Here is a 23,402-nt window from a genome sequence, read left to right on the forward strand (position 1 = left end):
TATCTTAGTTACCTTTTTTAAGTCCTGCAGGAGCTAGCACAGGGCTGCTATAACAGACACCTAGAGGACTATGACTGAGTCCAAGTGTATTATAAACATCTCTATCAAGAGCTATAGATAATGTATAACATACCTTTCAAAATCAGTCATTGTTCAATGACTCCAAAATATGTCTCTTCTATCAAATCAGGTTAAGCCTGCATAATGCCAAAAGAAGAACATATTCCAGTGATCAGGTGATTTGCATAAACAATGCAATGGAAGTATTTCCATTAAGTAGACAAAATTGACTACTTCCTTCAGGATTCCAACGTTGACTCAAGCTTCTTGTATATATCTTGCCAGCCCTGGAAATGTATGTATTTAAATTATGACAAGAGTACTAACTACCTCCTAAAAGACATCTCAGAGTCCTCCCTGTCCTTTCTACCATGTAAGGAGACAGCAAGAGACAGTCATCTGTGAAGTAGGAAGTTGGCCCTCACTAGACACTCAACCTGCCAGCATCTTGAGCTTGACTTCCCAAACTCCAGAAAAGTGAAAAGTAAGTTTTTGTTGTCTAAAAGCCAACCACTATATGGTATTTTTGTTACAGCAGACTGAATGGACTAAGACAATCTCCTTCCCTCCCTTCATGGCAAATTCTCCAACATACTCTATCTAGCCTTCATCTGCTTTCATATGAATGATTCCAGATGTGTCACCTGTAACAAAAATGTGAGACCAAAAAGTTCCCATTTTATGGAAGTAGAAGCTTGGCACAGGTAGGTCATGTGACTTAATTTAAAAAGACAGAATTAAAAGTAGCTTTTCAGCCTTAATATCTTATACCCTTCCCCCTACACTTAACTGTCATTGACTGCACTATCATAAGTAACTTCAGCAGTCTTCATCTGGTCTCTTCCTAAAGGTCAAAGGACCTTCTTTTATCAGATGCCTGAAATATGCCTTATTTTTTATAAGGCAGTGACACTAGTAATAAGTGGAAAGGGGAGATGCACAAAGTTTTCTTTTTATGACAGCAGAAAAAAACCTGTATAATACTAAACTTTGAGTATCAAATAAAAAATGTTGAAAATACTGCTTTGGATTACCTCAATAACAGCATTAAGTTTTTACTGACATTTTTAATTATATTTTTCATTACCACTCATCTCCCTGATACCCTCTTCTACTTTCACCCAGTTCCCTACCCACTGCAATAACCACACTATTGTTCATGTCCATGAGTCCTTTTTTTTTGGCTCAATCCCTCCACCTCCTGAGCCCCCACCTTACAGCTGTCAGCTTGCACTCTATCTATGAGTCTGTCTCTATTTTATTTGTTAGTTTAGTTTGTTCATTAGATTCACATATGAGTGAAATCATGTGGTATTTGTCTTTCCCTGACTGGCTTATTTCACTTAGCACAATATTCTCCCAGTCCATCCAAAGAAGAGCATTATTTTATTAGGTAGCTTTCACAAATTCCAACACACAGGCATACATACACAAACACATACACACACAAAAGGAAAGCAGCAGTCTAATAAGAATTTTGCTTTAGTGATTTATTTATTTATTTTTATTGTTATTCTATTACAGTTGTCCCAATTTTCCCCCTTTGCCATCTTCCACCAAGACCACCTCCCCTCCTATAGTCAATATCCACACCAGTGTCCATGTCCATGGGCAATTCATACATGTGTTTTGATGAGTCCCTTCTCCTTCTTTCCACCATTTTCCTGCTTCCTCCTCCCCTCTGGCCACTCTCAATCTGTTCCATGTTTCCATGTCTCTGGTTCTATTTTGTCCATTAGTTTATTTTTTTCATTAGATTCCTCTTATAACTAAGATGACTTGATATTTGTCTTTCACCAACTGGCTTATTTCACTTAGCATAATAGTCTCCAGTTCCGCCTGTGCTCCCGCAAAAGGTAGGAGTTCTGTTTTTCTTTCTTCTGAGTAGTATTCCATTGTGTAAATGTACCACACTTTTTTCATTTATTCATCACTGATGGGCATTTATGCTGTTTCTAACACTTGCCTATTGTAAATAGCGCTGCTATGAACATTGGTGTGCATAAGCTCTTTTAAATTGATGTTTCAAGATTCTTAGGGTGTATTCACAGCAGTGGAATAGCTGGGTCAAAAGGCAGTTCCATTTTTAGTTTTTTGAGAAAACTCCATATTGTTTTCCACAGTGGCTGAACCAGTCTGCATCCCCACCAACAGTGCACCAGAATTCCCTTTTCCCCACATCCTAGTCAGCACTTGTTCTTTGTTGATTTATTGATAGATAGTTTGGTAGGTGTGAGGTGGTATCTCATTGTGGTTTTAATTTGCATTGATCTGATGGCTAATGATGTTGAACATGTTTTCATATGTCTCTGGGCCCTCTGCATGTCCTCTTTGGAGAACTATCCATTCAGGTCTTTTGCCCATTTTATTAATCAGATTATTTATCTTCCTTGTGTTGAGTCATATTAGTTCTTTATATATTTTGAAGATCAAGCCCTTGTTTGCTGTATCATTGGCAAATGTATCCTCCCATATGGTCAGTTCCCTTTTCATTTTGATATTTTCTTTAGCCCTACAAAAGCTTTTTAATTTGATATAGTCTTATTTGTTTATTTTTCCTTCATTTCCCTTGCCCTAGGAAATGTATTGGCAAAAATATTGCTACATGGGACATCTGAAATTTTCCTGCCTATGTTCTCCTCTAGGACTTTTATGGTGTCACAGCTTATATTTAAGTATTTTATCCATTTTGAGTTTACTCTGGTATATGGTACAAGGTGGTGGTTTAGTTTCATTTTCTTTTCACATGTACCAGCTCAGTTCCCCTAATACCATTTATTAAAGATGCTATTTTTTACTCCATTGTATGCTCATGCCCCCTTTGTCAGATATTAATTGACCATAGAGACATGGGTTTATTTCTGGGCTCTATTATTTTCCACTGATCTATGTTTCTATTCTCATGCCAGTACCAGACTGTTTTGATTATAGTGGCCTTGTAGTATAGTTTTATATCAGGTATTGTGATCCCTCCAACTTTGTTCTTCTTTCTCAAGATTGCTGAGGGTATTCAAGGTCTTTTTTGGTCCCATACATTTTTGAAATATTTGTTCTAGATCAGTGAAATGTGCCATTGGTATTTTAATAGGGATTGCTTTCATTCTATAGATTGTTTTGTTTGGTATGGCTCTTTTAATGATGTTAATTCTTCCAATCCATGAACACAGTATATGCTTCCATTTATTTGTATCTTCCTCAATTTCTTTCTCGAGTGTTCTATAGTTTTCTGAGCACAGGTCTTTTACCTGCTTGGTTAAATTTATTCCTATTTATTTTTCTTGTTGCTAGAGTAAATGAGATTTTTTCCTAGTTTCTCTTTTTGGTATTTCATTGCTAGTGTACAAAACTGCATCAATTTCTGAATATTGACTTTGTATCCCACTACTTCACTGCTTTAGTGATTTCTTACAATTTTCTAGCTTATTCAAAACCATGTTAATAATTTCAAAGCTTGAAAAATGCATTAAAATGTATAAACATTCATAACCAAATATTTGACTTTAAGATAAAATTAAATGATAATTTTTGTACTTTCAAAAACATTTACAAAAATAAACATATTCCCCAATCATTAATAGGAAGTCAGCAGGGTTGAATTGCACTTTGGAAACATTTTCCAAGCCAACTACACATAGTTCCAGCATTCAGTATTTATAATCTTAGAATCTCATAGAATAAAGTCACCTTTAGAGAATTTCTTTTGTTTGTTCCATCAAAAGACTGCAGCCTGTGTTTGAATGACCAGAGCATACAGTTGCCAATCTATTTCATTGTTGGGACACTGATGTTCATGAGGATCTTCCACTGGATTGAAATTACTTTCCTAACTGCTGCAGAGAAATCCCTTTTAGTCTTCTGGAGCTAAAAAAAAATGAATCTTACTATTAAGTCCACACATATAAAAGATGGAGATGTAGATACATACTTTGCCTCCTCACACACCCCAAAGAAGAACAACAACAAATTTAAAAACAAAAAATAACCACAACTGCCAGAAAATCAAATTATATGGAAGTCTGAGAACCAAGGAGTTAAAGAAGAAACATTAATCCAGACAGGTAGGATGGGTGGAGATGGGCAGCCAGGGTAGAGTGGATTTGTGGTGAGGTGGTGGCTCGAGGACTGGGATAGGCAAGGTAGTGGCTGGCAGACCAGGCAAGGCACTGGCAGGTAGAGTGGCTGATCCCACATTTGTGTGAGGATAAACTGGGAGGAACAATTGTGAAGCAAGACATACTGCACAACCCAGGGTTCCAGTGTGGGGAAATAAAGCCTTAAATCTCTGACTTAAAAAGCTTGTGGGGGTTGAGGCGGCAGCAGGAGAAACTCCCAGCCTCACAGGAGAGTTCGTTGGAGAGGCCCACAGGGTCCTAGAACATACACAAAAGCAACCACCTGGGGATCAGCACCAGAAGGTTCCAATTTGCTTGTGGGTAGTGGAGGAAGTGACAGAAAGCCAGCTGAGAGCTGAGCAAGTGGTGCTGAACTAAGCAAACAACTAGAACAGGAACAGATTCACAGAAATAGAGATCATATGGAGGGTTAGCAGGGATGGGGAGGGGCAAGAATAGGGGAAAGGTACTGGAAATACAAAGCATAAATGGTAGGTACAAAATAGACAGGGGCAGTTTAATAATAGTATGGGAAATGGAGAAGCCAAATAACTAAGATGTATGACCCATGGACATGAATTAAGGTGGGGGAATGCTGGTGGGAATTAAGGGTGGAGGGGAATAAAGTGAAGAAAAAGATGGGACTACTGTAATAGCATTCACTATTGGTTTTAATAGCTAATCAATAAAATATATCAAAAAGAAAAGTAGTGCAGATTTGTTGAGTGCCTTCAAAAAAGAGACTAATTATTATCTTAACTCTATGCTAAAATTCAAATTGCAATTTAAGAATTCAAACTCATCCCCCAACTATAATATCAAGGACCTCTTGTTCATTATAAAGGCCTTTTGCTATTAGCTTTTTTCAAAAGACTTTACATAGAGAAGGGAAGGTAGGGAGAAAGAAAGGGTGAGAAACATTGATTAGTTGCCTTTATGTCCCTAATCTGGAACCTGACCCAGAACCCAGGCATATGCTCTGACTGGGAATCAAACCAGTGCCATTTGGGTTCATGGGCCAGCACTGAATCCACTGAACCACACCAGCCAGTGTGCTATTACCTCTTTTTACCCTCTGAACAATCCTATGACATACCATTGTTCTCATTTTAAAAGTATAAAAGTTGCCTGGTGATTGTCAAAATTACTGGATACAGGATACCAATTAATGAGATAGACACACAAATGCTAGAACAATCTTTGGACCTAGGCCTACCTCTGACTAATTAAGAACAAGAGCTATCTGATTCATAAATTATTTCAACCATTGTTTTCTAAAATATAAACTTTTAGCTGAATCAGAACTAAATTCCAACAACATCTGTCATTTACTAAACCAATCTTCAAAAAGGACATAAGAGGACACATCCCAGAGGGTTCTTCTGGAAAAGAAGTAAGATATCACAATTAAGACAACTAGCATTGTGTCTAGAACACAATTTGTATTTAGTAAATGTGAATTCCATTTTGCTTTAAGGAATTTGCACTCTTTAAATCGCTGTTGTTAACTGGCAAACAGGGAGAATAATGTGCAGAACTTCTCCTACAGAACATCATTAATTAAAGGTTTGGTGAAAAGGTAATACAAGCTATCAAATTCAATCAGATTTTCAAATTGCCTTGAGGCTACCCTATCAGATAAGTGAGAAGTGTCTCATCTAGACCAATATTTATTTTAGTAAACTCATACAATATCTAGGAATTATAAAACTTGATGGGAATATAACTGACATATTCACACTCTGAAGCTTGTCTGAAATCCTCAGGTAAATGACCTCAGGGTAAAGTAAATGATCATTTAATGGCAGTAATTTTTGATAAAGAAAAGTTATGTTTTAAGTGAATTTTTTAAATAAACATATAGGAGTAAGTATTTAGGTAGCAAAACTTATAATAACAAAATGTACACTACCTAAAAGCTACTTCCTCATACTACACATAAAGGTGCTAGTTACAAGAGCAAAGACAGTTTAGTTCAGGACTTAACTTCTTTACAGCTTATGGATACACAAAAGTGAGATGTTCTGTAATGACATAAACTTTATAAGGCTAGTGAAAAATCTTTCACTTTCATCATGAGGTAACCTAGCAACATGGACCCAATACACTAAGAAAACTTGCTAGAGACTTCTATCATAAATTTCCAGACTGTTTTAGAATTGGTATGCATTTTTTGGCATATTGTTGTGTTCATGCTGCTATAACAAAATACCATACATTAGGAACTCAAAAACAGGACTTTCTTTCTCACAGTTTTGGAGGCTGAGAAATCCAAGATCAAGGTACTGGCCAATTTGGTTTGGTTCACTGGTGAGGGCTCCCTTCCTGGCTTGCAGATGGTCACCTGTGTCCTCACATGGCAGAGAGAGAATCCTGATTTCTTCTTATTATTATTAAGGACATGGATCTCATCATGAAGGCCCCTTGCATAATGTCACCTGAACCTAATTACCCTTCAAAGGTTTCCACCTCCAAATACCATCACATTGGGAGATGGGCTTCAAATGAATTTGAAGGAGGACACAAACATCCACTCCATAACTCTTGGTATTACAAAAATCAAAAAATCAATCACAGAGCAATTGCCAATACTCTTTAGAAAATTAAAAATCAACAGTGGGGCTCAGTTGATTGGGCATGATCCTGCAAAGCGAAATGTTGCGTGTTTGATTCCAAGTCAGGGCACATCCCTGGTTTGTGGCTTTGCCCACAGCTGGGCGCACATATGACAGGCAACTGATTGATATTTCTCTTCCTCTCTTCCTCCCTCTGTTCCCCTCAATCTAAACTTAAATAAATAAAATCTTTCAAGAAATCAACAGGGATAAAAACAACCACCCAAAAACACTTTGAGAAATTCAGCAAGACGCTATTAATTTTGATTTCTGCCTGGCAATCCAAATTATTTTAGCCTTATAACTGTTCCAGAATTTGCATGAGTACAAAAAAATGTTCTCTAAATAGAGAAAAAAATAATGATGGATGTCATATTAGAATATAAAAAATTAACATTTCAGGTCATAGACATTGTACAAGCCAATATTACTTGAAGAAACAGAATTACCTTCACAAATTTCATATTGTAGCTCAGGCTATATATATAAAACTAACACATGAAGATGAACTATGGGCCCATCTTCAAGAAAGAGGATCCATGAGGACTCAGTGAAGACAAGACAAATAATGTATTTCAGGGAGGTATTTCTTTTGCCCCCGACTCTTACCTCTCTCCCTAATGCTTCCTTCAGTCTTTCTCTGGCATACAATATAATTCTAATAATCTGAAAGAATGAACTTAAGCAAATAAGCATTTTATCTTTTTTTTCTGATAAGCACTGGCTATGCCATCTTTTTTCTTTTAAGATTTTATTTATTTTCAGAGAAAGACAAAGGGAAAGAGAAAGAGAGGGAGAAAAACATCAATGTGTGGTTGCCTCTCACGCACCCCATACTGGGGACCTGGCCCGCAACACAGGTTGTGCCCTGGCTGAGAATTGAACTGTGATGCTTTGGTTCACAGGCCTGTGCTCAATCCACTGAGCTACACTGGCCAGCGCTAGGCTATACCATCTTTATGTACATACAAACACATGCACATACAGATGTATGCATATAAAACACATACCCACTCCCCATATATACCCAGAAATACCTATGTGAGGAATGACAATTAACATTTACATTTACTGCCTTGGACCAGACACTGTAATAAGCATTTTATATATATTTCATTTAAAAGCTCATACAATATTACTATGTGGTAGGTAAAATTAGTCTATTTACAGATGGCAAAACTGAAGCACAGATGTTAAATAGTGGTTAAAGGTAGAAAGATGAAATTCCATGCAGTGTACTTAAGATAGCACTGGGATTCAGCAGCTTTAGCTGAATGCAATGAGAGCAACAGGGAAAAGGATCCATCCTGCCCCTTGTTTGTCCCTTATCTTCAGCCTAAGTGCTTGCCAAGGGGAAAAATATAAATGAAGCAAAACCCTTGTCAGGTAATTCTTAGGGCATTATGGTATTCTGAAATTGACAATGTAATCCCCCAAGTAGAAGAGCTGCCAGAGCAGAATACTTATCTTTGACTTTCACTTTAGCTTCTAAAGCACAGCAATTAGTTCTTTTCTACTCAGTAAAATTGTGTTAAATATATATACTAATTTCCATAACATTTTATAGGCTTATATGTTAATCATGCCCTGTTCTTGACTGATTCAAAAATGTTTATTAAGTGAATAAATGAATTGAATGTTTTTTACTTCAGAAACCCCTCTTTTCTAAACTTACTAGAAGATACTGTTACTTCCTTTCCACTAAAATAGCAGAAAAAGTAAATGGCATTGAGGTTGATGGAATTCACTAAAATGAACTGGTATAAATCTTTAGTAGCTTTTCATTTCAAAAGCAGAAAATATGTAAATCTTAGGGAAAAAATGAAATAGTCACTCTTTGCTAAATGGACCTGGCATTTGTGCTGGGAAATGGAGTAAAATATTATATACATATTTATAAAATTCCAAGAATAAACCAAGTACCTAAGTATTTAAAAGACATTATTATCATAAAACAAAACAAGGGAAAAAGGAAGCATTTCATTTTTTTCATATGCAAAATCCAATTCAACACTGGAGTGATATTAATATTCTGCTTTATTTTCTGAAGCCTAGCTGATGGTCCAGTGAACAGCCAGCTTTAGTAGCTCCATATTACCAAACGGCAAGACAAATCAAAATTCTTGAGGCATAGAGTTCTGTAGCCTTGTAACTTGATGTGAACAGACATTTCAGCTCTTACTCAGGAGGCTAAAGATGGGGATTCAAGTCTAATATAGCTCATTTTCCAATTTAAAAACTGCTAACACATCAGTGCAAAGCCTCAGCGGTCTGCACCAAGACATCTGAATCCCAAGGGCTCACCTGCCTTTCAGTTTCCCTGAGACAATAACATGCCCACTCAAAAGTGAATGCAGATTGTCTTATATATAAACCATTTTATCATGGATATCTATCCTGTTTACTTCTGCATTATGTATTTATTTTTAGAATGTACAGACTATTATTCTACCAAGTAGTTAAGGAGCTATTGTTAATAGGAATCTATAATTAATAGACTAAAGAGAGACCAAAGCAGGACAATATACATATGTAAATTAAATGAAATGTACATGATGTTAATAGGTTTTCTAGCCCTATTTTTATGGGTATTGTCACCTTGTGCTCAATCCCCAAATCTTGTGTCCCCTAACAGTGAGTTTGGGTTTTAATATGGGATTTCTCCCTACTCCACACCAACAGGGGGAAATATTTTACACTAACATTTTTCAGAGTTGCCTGTGATGATTTTATTGAAAAAAGATTCATTATTCAGTTTTTATTATCTTAAAATTATATCCCTATTGCCTGCACTTCAAATTATTGATCCCACTCTCTCTTCTTGGTACGCTGTTGCTATTTGTGCATAAAAAGAGTTAAGGGAGAAGATGCTAGCTGGTTTCTGACAAAAAGGGAGGATGGCAGACAGGAGAGAGTCCCCAACTTTAAAGATGCAGCTTCTCAAAACTCTGAACTTATGGTCATAGAGTTCTTCTCATCACTTGACAGTATAAGCGTAGTTATCGATCATGTAACTTATTTATTTATTTATTTGTTTAATCCTTACCTGAAGACATTTTTTCATTGCTTTTAGGGAGAGAAGAAAACATCAATGTGAGAGAGAAGCATCGCTTGGTTGCCTCCTGTACACGCCCAGAACAGGAATCAAACCAGCAACCTAGGTAAGTAGCCCAACTGTGAATCGAACTGCAATCTTTTAGTTACTGGATGATGCTCCAACCTACAGAGCCACACTGGCCAGGGAAGTGTAACCTAGTTTTGAAACAGTTTCTACTTTTTGTTTTTATGATTTCATCTTTGTCTGGAACACAACCTAGATTTGTGGAAATGCTGTAGGCTCTAGAGTCAGACAAGGCTTAGCTAAAATTCTGATTTATGAGCTATATTATCTGGATTATTTAACCTTCCTAAAACTCAGTTTCTCTATCTGAAAATGAAGATAATGTAACAACTCTACATATTAGTAATGGGAGATTAAATGAGATTATATTTTATTCTCTTCTAATAACTACCAGAGGACTATAGTTACGTATATGCAAAAAGATACAAAATATCACATCATACATACTCGAGTATGTCCAGATACAACTGTCTGAGAAATGATGGTAGCAGCTAAGGTAGACATTTACCACTAAATACAAGTGCTGCTGTAGAGTCTGGACCTTATAAGTAATAGAACTAGAGATAAGTAAAGAAAGTGCTTGAAGGTGAAAAGATGAGAACCTTAAGGAGCGTATTTAAGATAGCACTGGGATACCATAACCTTGTCTAAATGGAATGAGAGAAGCATGAAAATGGACTCATCTTTCTCCTTTTCTCTCCCTTGTTTGTCACTGAACAGCTTGCCAGAGGCAAAACATAAATCAAGACAAAACCCACATTAGGTTGCTTCAATATCTAATACCAAATGCTTCGGCAGCACATAACCAAAATTGGAATGATACAGAGATTAGCATGGCTCATGCACAAGGATGACATGCAAATTCGTGAAGCATTCCATATTTTAAGAAATATCTAATGCCATTATTATTATCTGCATGCCATTGATTTAAAAAGTTAGTGTTACTGGTTCTTTATTTTGTTAATTCTCTGTACCCTATAACACTTGAGGAGCAAAATATTATAGTGTACTATTTATGTTGACTTTTACTGAATATTTGCATTTTTAATTATAAGAAGGTCAAAATTATAATCTGTGCTTCCTTCAGTTTACCTAGCTCTTATTTACTATGTATACACCTGTAAGACCTTGGCAGCCAAACATTATAAAGGCTTTAATTTTCTCAGTGCTTGAAATATGAACAGTAAAATTTACAGCTTCTTCTTAAACCTCCTGCTTTATAGAAGGTTTTGATTATTTTTAGCAGAGCCTTTCTATTATAGCCCAATTTAGCTGAACTGCACCACCAGAATTATAATTCACCACTGCATCATCTCCCTAGTGACAGGAACCATGGAAAATAAGATGATCAAGAATGGAAGAACCACACATTTTGAAAATGGAGTCTTCAAATGTCCCCTGTGGGGCACTGTCTTTCACTCATTCTTTCTTGGCATTCAGCTTTACCTCATTTCCTTTTACATTCCTAACATAAAACAAAAGTGAGCTATAGTTTTCTCCATGGTATGATTATTTTACAAAAATTCTCACATACTTTAAACCTAGCAAAATTGTATAACATATTATAAAATCAGTGTATTTCTAGTTCTTAAAACATTGTATTGGCTTTGAGATTTTTCTTTTCAATACTAATTAAAACTTTACCAGATAGTTCATGGTAATAGCACCTTTTATATTTTCTACAAAATTACCTAGAATGATTATGATGATTAGAAATTTAAACTTTGGAGGTGGTGGGGAAGGGTAGTGGGAAAACACAGAAAACTGTGCTTGAACAACAATAAAAAAAGAAATTTAAAATTAAAAGGTCAGATACAAGATTTCTAATTTACATTCCTCCTCTTATGGTTCTCATAATATACTTTGTTCTATCCTATACCAAAATAATACTCTTCCCCCTACACTCTTAATTTTGTCTTTCCCTCTCTGGCCATACTATTATTATTCTGGCTTCAGCACACAGTCCAGTGTTCCCCAGCCTGATTCCTAAAACTCAACCCCCATAACCCTGAATAAACTTCAAAGCTGCCCTATATACCTGTCCAAGATACACATTGGCAACAAAGATATGTTAAGTACACCAGGCTCTAAAATCATATTACTTTACAATTTATTGCTAAAATTTCATAAGCAAAGTCTGTTTAAGAGAATTTGTAAACCATATTTTTTTTAAAATAATTATATATATATATTATATATTATATATATATATTATATATATATATTTTATATATATATATATATATATAATATATATATATTATATATATATATATATTTTAACTTTTAAGTGGATCAGACAAACAGCAGTTCCACTTTGTAATTTAAAACTTGATGGGGGATTCCCAGCCAAGATAAAAGTATAGGTAGACACACTGTGCCTCCTTGCACAACCAAAAGAAGGACAACAGTAAATTTAAAAACAAAAAATAACTAGAGCTGCCAGAAAATCAAACTATATGGAAGTCCAATAACCAAGGAGTTAAAGACGAAACGTTCATCCAGACCAGTAGGAGGGGCCAAGATAGGCAGCCAGTATAGAGTGGACTCAGGGCAAAGTGGTGGCTGGCAGAGTGTACTGTCCCACATTTGCATGCAGATAAACCAGGAGGAACAGCTAGGGAGCCAGACAGATCATGCAACCCAGGGTCTCAGCACAGGGAAATAAAGCCTTAAAACCCCTGAATGAAAAAACCTATGGGGTTGAGGCAGCAGGAGAAACTCCCAGCCACACAGGAGAGTTTGTTGGAGAGACCCATGGAGTCCTAGAACATATATAAACCTACCCACCAGGGAATCAGCACCAGAAGGGCCCAATTTGCTTGTGGGTAGTGGAGGAAGTGACTGAAAGCTGGCTGAGAACTAAGCAAGTGGCATTGTTCCCTCTCGGACTCCTCCCCTACATACAGCACCACAACACAGCTGTGTTGCCCCACTCTGGTGAATACCTAAGGCTCCACCCCTTACTACATAACATGCATTCTGAGACAAAAAAATATGGCCCAAATGAAAGAACACATCAAAGCTCCAAAAAAATCATGACTAAGCAATAAAGAGATAGTCAACCTATCAGATGCAGACTTCAAAACGTTGGTAATCAGGATGCTCACAGAAATGGTTGAGTATGGTTGCAAAATAAAGGAAAAAGTGAAGGCTATGAAAAGTTAAATAAAGGAAAATGTACAGGGAAACAACAGTAAACGGAAGGAAACCAGATGCAAATCAATGATTTGGAGCAGAAGAAAGAAATAAACATTCAAACAGAACAGAATGAAGAAACAAGATTTCAAAAAAATGAGGAGAGGCTTAGGAATCATAGGGGTGCCAGAAAGAGAAAAAGGAAGAGCCAGAAATTGAAAACTTATTTGAACAAATAATGAAGGACAACATCCCCAATCTGGCAAAGGAAATAGATTTCCAGGACATCCTGCAAGCCCAGAGAGTCCCAAAGATATGGGACCCAGGGAGGACCACACAGAGGCACATCATAATTACATTACTCAAGATTAAATATAAGGAGAGAGTCTTAAAAGCAGAAAGAGAAAAGGAGACAGTTACCTACAAAGGAGTTCCCATAAGACTGTTAGCTGATTTCTCTAAAGAAATCTGGCAGGCAAGAAGGGGCTGAAAAGAAATATTCGAAGTCTTGAAATTTAAGGACTTACATCCAAGATTACTTTATCCCACAAAGCTATCTTTTAGAATAAAAGAGTAGATAAAGTGCTTCCCAGATAATGCCAAGTTAAAGGAGTTCATCAGCAAGCCCTTATTATATGAAATGTTAAAGGGACTAATCTAAGAAAAAGAAGATATAAACAAACATACAAAGAGTAAAGTGACAACAAACTCACAACTATCAACAACTGGACCTAAAAAAAAAACAACAACAAAAAAATGAACTAAACAAACAACTAGAACAGGAACACATTCACAGAAGTAGAGATCATATGAAGGCTTATTGGGGGGATGGGGAGGGGGAAAATGGGAGAAAATGTACAGAAAATATGAAGCATAAATGGTAGGTACAAAATAGATGGGGAGTTTAAGAACAGTATGGGAAATGGAGAATCCAAAGAACATATATGTACAACCCATGGACATGAACTAAGGTGGGGGAATGCTGGTGGGAGGAGGGTACAGGTTGGAGGGGAATAAAAGGTAGAAAAATAGGACAACTGTTATAGCATAATCAGTAAAATATATTAAAAAATAAAACTTGCTGATAATTTTTATCACTATATGGAACTGTCCATGCTTTAATAACATATGAAAATTTGAGGGTTATACAGGATATTCCCACAGATTTTTTTTTCCCTGTGAGATGTCCTAGCTTATCACAACAGAAGCTATATTTGATGCTTAAAAATCTAACTAAACTTGTATTTTAAACCTTGAAATTGTTTTGGTACCCTCAGAAAACATCACATTTTTTCTTTTCTCAAAACCTAACTGATACTTATATTTAAATCAAAGATTTCCATATTTTTCCAAAGGAGAACCTATTTATGTTTGTCAGTCTCATTTAGGTATATGAACTTAGGACCACAATATGACTACTTCAGTTGGAGGAAGCTAACAAAGCAAATGAGTGGTTCAGAGGGAGGAGACTGGTGGTGGCAGAAACAGAGCACTAAGGCCCCAAGCCTGGAGGGAGAAAAGTGCTGGCAAACTCAGGCTGACCTGCTCTACCTCCTGGAAATGGCTGGGTATGACAATGACAGACTCATTGTAGTGTGTCTGTGGTTCAGGATCAGACATTTTGCTACTTCTACCATAAATTATATAACAATAAATTATAAGAAAGTTCAAAATAATTTATAAGAACTCTTATTTTGTATAACAAAGCAAATCCTTCATATACACTTCACACTGAATAGTTACCCTTCAAAAAAGACTCACTAAAATATTTAGCATCGGCCACCTATTACATATAATGCTTAAAGAACACCTTTCTCTAAAGGAGATACACTTTAATGAAAACAACATAAACAGCAGGTTCTTTCCAAATATGCTTATGTGAAGATCATACTATAAAAAGAAATAGTGGTTCAGATGGATTAATAAAGAAGAAAACAAAAACCTACAGTTCACTACTATTTATATATACTAAACATACTTTCTGTCCTTCATATAATAAAGCCATGCGTCCTGACATTGTGCACTCCTTGTGAAATTCTATGTAAACTTACAGAATTATTCACTAGGCAGATTTGGACCTGAATCATGCAATATAATGCTGTGATTTTAATAAGAAATTAATAAGGAATTCATCAAAGCAGACCAGCCAGTGGTGATTAGTACTCATTTTCAAAGCTTTTCCACTATTTAGTTTTGAAATTTAAGGTCCTTCCAGCAAAAGCCATTTGTCATTTGGGCAACAGCTAGAATACTTATATGTGTTCTTTCAGAATTAGAAGGACTCAATTGACATTGCAATGCAAAATACTGATTAACCATTATATAACTGAAAACACAATGTATATTTCAGCATAAATTACTGCTTCTTTTTAACTATCAACATAATTCTTAGCTCATATTGAAATCCCACTCTCTAAGAAAGACATTCTGTGGTTAAAAGTTGCCTAGTATTCAGCGAGTTTAATTTTTTAATAATGAATACTAGCTTTACAAATTTTTCCTTCCTGAGCAATATCATGATTCAGTTACCTATAGTATATCAATACTATAAATCAACTCATAATGAAAGTTTTCTAATAAAGCAGAAATCTGTACAGATTTCTAAATTAAATAGATAGCAATCATAAAAAACAAAATTATATCCTCACAATTTCATTAAGATCACAATTTGCTATTAAAAGTTACTAATAGATAAGTAACTAAACCCCTTTACCTTATAAATATCCAAAAATCCACACTGGTGATCAAATCTGGTATACAGTTCGTTCAGCATGCTGATCACCTGCATGGGGGTACACTGAGCACAGATGGCTGTGAAGCCCACAATGTCCGAGAAGAGCATGGTGACATCATCAAACTTTCTGGCCTGCACTTGCTGCCCTTGCCACAATTGCTGGGCTACGTCACCAGGGAAAATAGAATATAGGAGATCCACTGTTTTCTTTTTCTCTTCTTCAAGTGCCTGGTGAGTTCTTTCTAAAGTTGCCTTTAATTTATCCATCCTCTTCTTCAAGCCATCTTGGGCCTTTGCCTGCTCACCAACCAAAATGACATCTCGGGTGGCATCGTGGATAGGGATGTCTGAGAGATGCAGACCCCTGCCCATGAGTTCATCCAGCTTGTCCACACACGGAGAGCCCAAGAATAAAATGGAATTTGATTCTGGGACATGGATCATTTGTCCTTTGACTTCCATCACCTGCAAAATTAACATGGAATTTTGATCAGTGCTCTTCACATAAGAGATTCACAAAAATTTGTTATCTGATAAAGAGGAAGAACAAGAAATGTTTTATAAGCCACACTGACTTCCTGCATTCATACAAGCAAATTTATATATGATTTACAGAGACTGTAAAATTCATGGTTCTGAATAGAAACATTGTTAGTGTCTCCCACTTGTCCACTTTTGAAAGTCAATGCTGCAATGAACAGTGACATCAATGAGAAATAAAACAAGAAAACATGGAATGCACTCAATAAATTTATTTTTCTTTATTTTTCATAGCATGAAGTATTTAGGATAGTAGATGAAATGAGAAGCAAAGGGGAAATATGGGGTAAAACTATAAAGATTTAGATTTCAAAGTCTGCAACTACATTTTATTATGTTCCCCCTGCACAAATCACTAATATCTAATCTAAATAAGAAAATAAAATTGAAATCTTGCTTGATATTATAATTTTTTATAATTGAAATGCTCACTCTATGTAAAGTTTCTTCTAGTGTTTGGTCTTTCATCTTTTACACATGATACCCTCATTTATTCACTGAAGTAATTGCTGTTTTCTATTTACTAGCACAGCTCTGGATGATAAGCATAAAAAGATAAAATAAAGTTCTCTTTTCAAAGATATCACAGTATAGGGGTGAAGAGGGAGCCACACTTACATAACATAGAATAGTGTAAACAGGACACTTTCAATTCAATATGAATTCTCAAAAGACTGCTCACTATGGTTTGAATACAAAGAAAATAACCATACTGAAAACTACTTCCAGATTATTTTATATATGCTTAATTTGCTTTGCGGGGAAGGGGTGCTATTAATGATATATACTTTCCCATTGTTGGAATATTAAAGGCTTATGTAACAATCAACATTCACAAAATATACAACTTCATAGTAAAAAATTAGAATATTAATTTTTTCTTAACATTTAAGGTAAAAGCAGACCTCTGATGTTCCAAGATTTAGACTTCCATTTAGGGTCTGTCTCTTCCTCCTTCCTCATATTTCCGTCTAATCATTTTTTTCCTTCTCCATCTTGTTCTCTCCTTCCTTCTCTCTGTTCTTCTGATTTACACTTATTTCCAATAATCTCTCTTCATTTAGTCTCACCACTGGTTTTCCTTATTTTCCTCATTAGTTCTTCCTTTTTCTTTTTATCTCTCTTTTCTTCCTATGAGTCAACCTCCACATTTCCCATTACAAATGGACCTTCTGCTTTTTTGCTTTTGCCTATATCTCTATTATTTAAAATGTGGAATTATATGAGTATACGCATAAATAATATATATTATTTGCTATATGTAGCAAGTGTTGAACTTACAAAGAATTTAATATGTTATTATATATCTATCTCAAAAATATAAAACATCAATATAATCTTGATTTATATGTGGCTATTAGTTGTTGTTTTTTCAGAATCTCTGATTCAGCAGAGCCTGAGTGAAAAACTAGTTGCTTACCTCCCACACTACAGAAACATAACTCATGAAACAAAAGCTCCAATATGCATAGTACATAACTTACTATTTTTATATATTTTTCATCAGTGATTTTTTCCTTAGTAATTAGGTAAATTTAATTGGACCATTTATGTCTCTGTCATAAACACAGTTTTATTTTAATTAAAAAATAAAAAATTATTCTTCTTGAATTGTCTTTGTACATTATAAATATAAACTCAGAAGTTCACAGTGATCTGTATTCATTAATTTAGCAACTTGAAAAACTATTGTAGGAATTACTTTTTAATACAGCAGAAACAGTTGTATAAAGCTGCATTAAACTCTAAGTTTTTATTGTAGCCTAAGTTACATTAAACTTTTATTGAAATAACATAAGGCATAAGATAAATAAACTGTATTTAAATCTAGCAGATTTCAGAAACTGGTAAGTATAACAATGGGGACTATTTGGCTCTGGGCAAAAAAGACTGAAAGTCATTATATCACAAAGCTTGGTTTTCAGGTTCTGTTAAACGACCCGGTTATTTCTATTTTTATGCATGGATATCTCTATGAGAACATTGACCACTATAATAAAAAAATTAACTGAAAATTAAGAGTGTCTAGGTCATATGACTCTATACTATACATTCTTATATTATATAACCTGAACATGTAATGACCCATGTTCTCCTGGAGACTCAAGTTTCACAAGATAGTAATTTATAGCAGTATCATATAATGGTTAGAAAAGAAGGATTTGTGGGAAGTCAGACCTAAATTTGAATTCTAGCTTTCCTGACATTTTAAGTGAGCAAATGAACTTAGATTCAATTAGTTATCCATTCCAGGACTGTTTCTTTATCTATAAAATGGGGATAATGATGTTGATAAGGATTTTATCTAACTCAACACATCTATTGAGTACTTTCTATTGGCTAAGTACTAAGTTATTGAATCTTATTTTATGATAGCTATTACTATTCTCATTTTCAGATGAGATTTAGGGAGGTTAAAAAGACTTGCTAAGAATACACAGCTAATAAACAGCAGAATCAGCATTCAAACCCAAGCTGGATTAGCTTCATAGGACATACTTTAAACCAGTGAGGAAGTGTAATGGGTAGGGGGTTGGAGGAAGCAATAACAATTCTCAGCATGAATCAATGTGATGGCAAACACCCTATAAGATGTTCACAATAGACAATTTAAAAGAGAGAAGCTGTTGCTATCGATGTATTTAGCTAAAACAACTACTTGCATGCTATTTCATCGCTTCAATTCAGGTCAGTAAAAAGGTCACTTCTAGTTGTGATTTCAGATCTTTCAGATCTCTGGGATGTGATTTATGAAAAGCACAAACAGAATGATATGCCCTTGCTCTCCAGAAGGGCCTTTGTTCTCACAGAGTAACATCTACTTTTGAAGAATTGGCTCTAGCAAAAAAGAAAAATTATAGGAGACAAGTGCCCAGCTCAGAAACTTCTGTTCTCACAGTCCAGAGATTCTGCCCTCTCACAGCCCCCTCCTTGTGCTTCACATGGCTGGAGTCAGCAGCGAGAGGCATCCTACCACAGTAAGTGCCCAGCCATAAAGTACTCTTTATCTATTGAGACATTTGAGGAGCGGGGATCTCCTCCTTCACATAAAGGCACCAGGATACCTAGCATCAGGGAGCTTGGTTTGCCCCATCAAGCAGCATTAATAAGGACCAGTGAGAGCCCCCAAAGCATGGAGTAAACCAAGCAGATGAAAATAGCACCATATATACTCAGAAAATTACACTGTCATTGCAACTAGAGCCTACAAAAGTAAGCCAGGACCTGGGTGCCAGACATAAACAGGATATTTTTCTCTTAAAATAAAAAACTTAAATGTGATTTAATGTCTTCTAACATAATAGACTATCCAGGACATAAAAGAAAACCAAAAATCATAAGACTTAGGAAAATTGCATCTTGAATGAGAAAAGGCAATCAATTAATGCTAACACAAATGAATCAGATGTTGATATTATCTGTCAAGAACTTTAAAGACACCTCCATAAGCATTTCAATAAGCAATTACAAATTCTTTTGAAAATAATGAAAAATTACAGAAACCTTAGTAAAAGAACAGAAGATATTAAAATAACCAAATTGAATTTATAGAACTAAAAAATACAACCAAAATAGAAAACTTACTAAGTGGGCTCAAAAATAGAGTGGAAATGACACAGTGAATTTGAGGATAGTTCAATAGAATTTACTCAGCCTGAACAGAGATGATAAACTGGAAAACAAAATAAACAGCCTGAAAGACCTATAGGACGATAACAAAAAATACACCACTTTTCATCATAGGAGTCCTGGAAGGAAAGAAGAAAGAAGAGGGTTGAAAAAGCATTTGAAGAATTAATGGCTGCATATGTCCCAAATTTGATGAAAGATATAAATCCATAGACTCAACAAGCCATATGAACCTCAAATAGGATAAACTCAAAGAAATTCACTTCAGGCCACATCCTAGTTAAATCTCTAAAATCTAAATTCCAAAATATTTAAAAGGCAGCCAGAAGGAATTGACACATTGCCTATGGGAACTCTAAATTGAATGACAGTAGATTTTTCATCTGAAATTATGGAGTCCAGAAGAAAGATTTTTAATATCAATTTGTTGATATTAAAAAAGTTTTAATAAAAGTGTCAACTGCAAACTCTGTATCTGTGCAAACTATCTTTCAATAATAAAAGGGAATTAAAGACATTTGCAGACAAAGAAAACTAAATGTCTTTGTCCTAGCAGACATACCTTTACTCTCAATGGCCAAAGAAAGATCTTTAAACAGAAAAAAATAGTAAGACAAGGAAACTTACAGCATCAGGAAGGAAAAAGGAACAGGAAGACTCAAAATATAAGTAAACAAAACAGGTTGTTCTTGTCCTCTTGAGTTGTCTAAGTCATATGTGATGACTAAAACAAAAATTATATCATCTGATACCATAAATATAAGAAAAAAGCAGGGAGAAATTATGCACACACACATACACACAGAAGAAGATGTGAAGACAGACATTGGTTGAAGTGATGTAACCAAGAAATGCCAAGGTGTGTCAGTAGCCACCAGAAGCTAGAAAAGTCAGGGAACAGATTCTTCCCGGATCCTCCAAAGACAGCATGGCCCTATACACACTTTAATTTCAGATTCTAACCTCCAGGACTGTGAAAGAATACACGCCTGTTAAAATTTAACACTATCAAGTTTGTGGTCATTTTTTAGATTAGACACAAGAAACTCATAGAGAATGGAACAATAAAATAAACAAATAGGATCTAATTGACCTATATAGGGTGATCCATCCAACAATAGCAGAATACATGTTGTTTTCAAAAGCCTATGGAACATATACTAAAATAAACCATATTCTGGGCCGTAGAAAAACATCACAACAAATTTAAAAATTATACAGAATATGTTCTCTGACTACATAAAATAAAACTAGAAATCGATAACCATAAAATATAGTTATAATAGTAAAAAACTAAAAACAATCAAAATATATTTCAGTGGGTGAATGGTTAAGCCAAATGTGGAATCCTACTTAGCAATACAAAGAAATGTTCTATTGACATAGGCATAATTTTAATTGTATCTATAGGGAATTATGCTGAATGAAAAGTTACTCAGTAGAAGGATTTGTTTTTCTTTCTTACTGATTTACTTTTATCATTGAATCTTTTGTTTTCATTCTTAGAATATAATTATCAAAAAAAATAAGGTGCTTTGAAACAAAACCAATATTCTCCCAGAGGGCTATCAATATTTTAAAAATTTAACCTAATATCTACAAGTATAATAGCTAAAGTTAAAAAATCTGTAAAAAATGTTTTTTTCTCTGACAAGAATACTTCATTAAATATTTTTATATAAATTTAAAGTGGCAATATAAAAATGCCTTAAGTTGGGTACACTGAATATAATTTAAAATAAATTAAACTTTATTTATTAATCTATTTTACAAACATTTACAGTGGAACCTTGGTTCTTAATTTGTTCTGGAAAACTGCTCAAGAAGCGATTTGCTCGAAAACTGAATCTCCTTTGTTTGTCGCCTGAGAGACACATGACTGATCATACAGGTATCAGCATGAAAAGGCTGTCGGTTAGAGAATCAAGACCTGAAGTTCTGTTAGACAACCGAGACATTTTTTCAGTGAACAACTTGGTTGAGAACTGAATTGTCTGAGAACCAAGATGTTCGAGAACCAAGGTTTGACTGTGCTTAATACCTATGATCTGCCAGTACTGTGCTAAGCACTTTTAATATGCACATGTTTAAGCAGATCAGTTGTCTTTTTTACTGAATCAATCAGTTCAATAGTAAACTGCATATGAATCTGCAAGAATATTAACATCTGAAGCTAATTGAGCTATTATTTATTCTACAGATTGAAATATTGACCTTGTTGAGATGAGAAACAGTAAAATTCATATTGTTTATTGCTAAAATCAGCAAAGAAAATATAATCCTTCAGAGGTTTTATCTTTCTGTGCTTACTTTATTTCCCCCTGGGTTTATATTTAGTTTCATTGCTATACTTTAAATTTCAGAAATTCATCCTAAAATTATATTTGAATAGATAAGCCAGTAAACCCCAAAACCAAGTCAATTTAATGTTCCATGATTAGATGTCACTTTTTGTTTTAAATAACAGCAGGATCCATATAACATTTTTAAAGAAATAGGTTTATGCTTCATAGCTGAAAGAAGTGTATCAGAAAATGTTTTGACATTCTGTTGTGCAAAGAGGACCAAACATGAAATGCTTATGTTTTGCTTTTAGAGCTTTTATTCATTTTTACTTAACAAACATTAAATTTTACTCCGTGTAAGAAATAGTAAATTGATGTGTGATTTTTAATACACTGCATGTGCAACCTGCCTTGTTTCTTCAAAGGGTGAAAATGATGTTATTTTTCATCACATTCCCATAATCAGTAAGCCACACACATTTTAGGAACAGAGCTGAGTCGTCCTTGCTTTCACACCACAGCCAGCCTGCACCTCTGGGGGGCCTTTGTCACCACACTGTCACTCACACGTCCCACAGAACATTTGGGTTGTATTTCCATGTATCTATTTTATAAAGCTACACTTCAAAAGGTATAAGAAACTTCTGGAACCACCCCTGAAATACTCTGCAAAGGCAAGAAATTCTACATTCTCTTCAATGGAATATTACAAAAATGATTCCAAACAAAGCACCAACACATGGTTATAATAAGGTTGAACGAAGTCCCCTCACAGTAATAGGGAGCCATTTGGATGTGTAAGAATATCCGTCACTCTGAACCAGGCAACTGAACATGAGAATGTTTTTATAAGACCTTAAAAACAAACCAAAAATTACCTCCAAATATCCAATGATGTATTATTTATGTGTGTGTGTTGTGTGTATGTGCACTTATGTTGAAATAAATATCTGTTCTTCCCTACCTCATTTAATTCCTGCGAATCAGGGGTAGTAGGGCAGAAGATCGGGGTGGCTTTTTTATGTACTGCTTAATAATAAAAATAGTGCATTTGGACTCAATCACATTAAGAATGAAAAGAAACAACTAGAGTTTAAACCCAGATTGGCAAACCCCATTGCTGCACTGTGGGAACACAGGCTGTCGGATAAGCTGGGTTGAGGACAT

General features: G+C 35.1%; 1 protein-coding gene and 1 pseudogene across 1 annotated transcript in view; one reads left to right on the forward strand and one right to left on the reverse strand.

The window, feature by feature from the left end:
• Positions 1-23,402, reverse strand: part of GUCY1A2 (guanylate cyclase 1 soluble subunit alpha 2) — a 324,528-nt gene that overhangs the window by 107,478 nt on the left and 193,648 nt on the right. The window contains exon 5 of the mRNA XM_045837914.1: positions 15,760-16,245. Coding sequence (XP_045693870.1) covers positions 15,760-16,245 — 486 coding nt within the window. The remainder of the gene's footprint in view (positions 1-15,759; positions 16,246-23,402) is intronic.
• On the forward strand, positions 10,696-10,793 carry LOC123820095 (annotated as a pseudogene).

The sequence above is a fragment of the Phyllostomus hastatus genome, unplaced genomic scaffold, assembly GCF_019186645.2.
Source record: "Phyllostomus hastatus isolate PE091 unplaced genomic scaffold, TTU_PhHast_1.1 phas_contig_113, whole genome shotgun sequence".
NCBI classification, from domain to species: domain Eukaryota; kingdom Metazoa; phylum Chordata; class Mammalia; order Chiroptera; family Phyllostomidae; genus Phyllostomus; species Phyllostomus hastatus.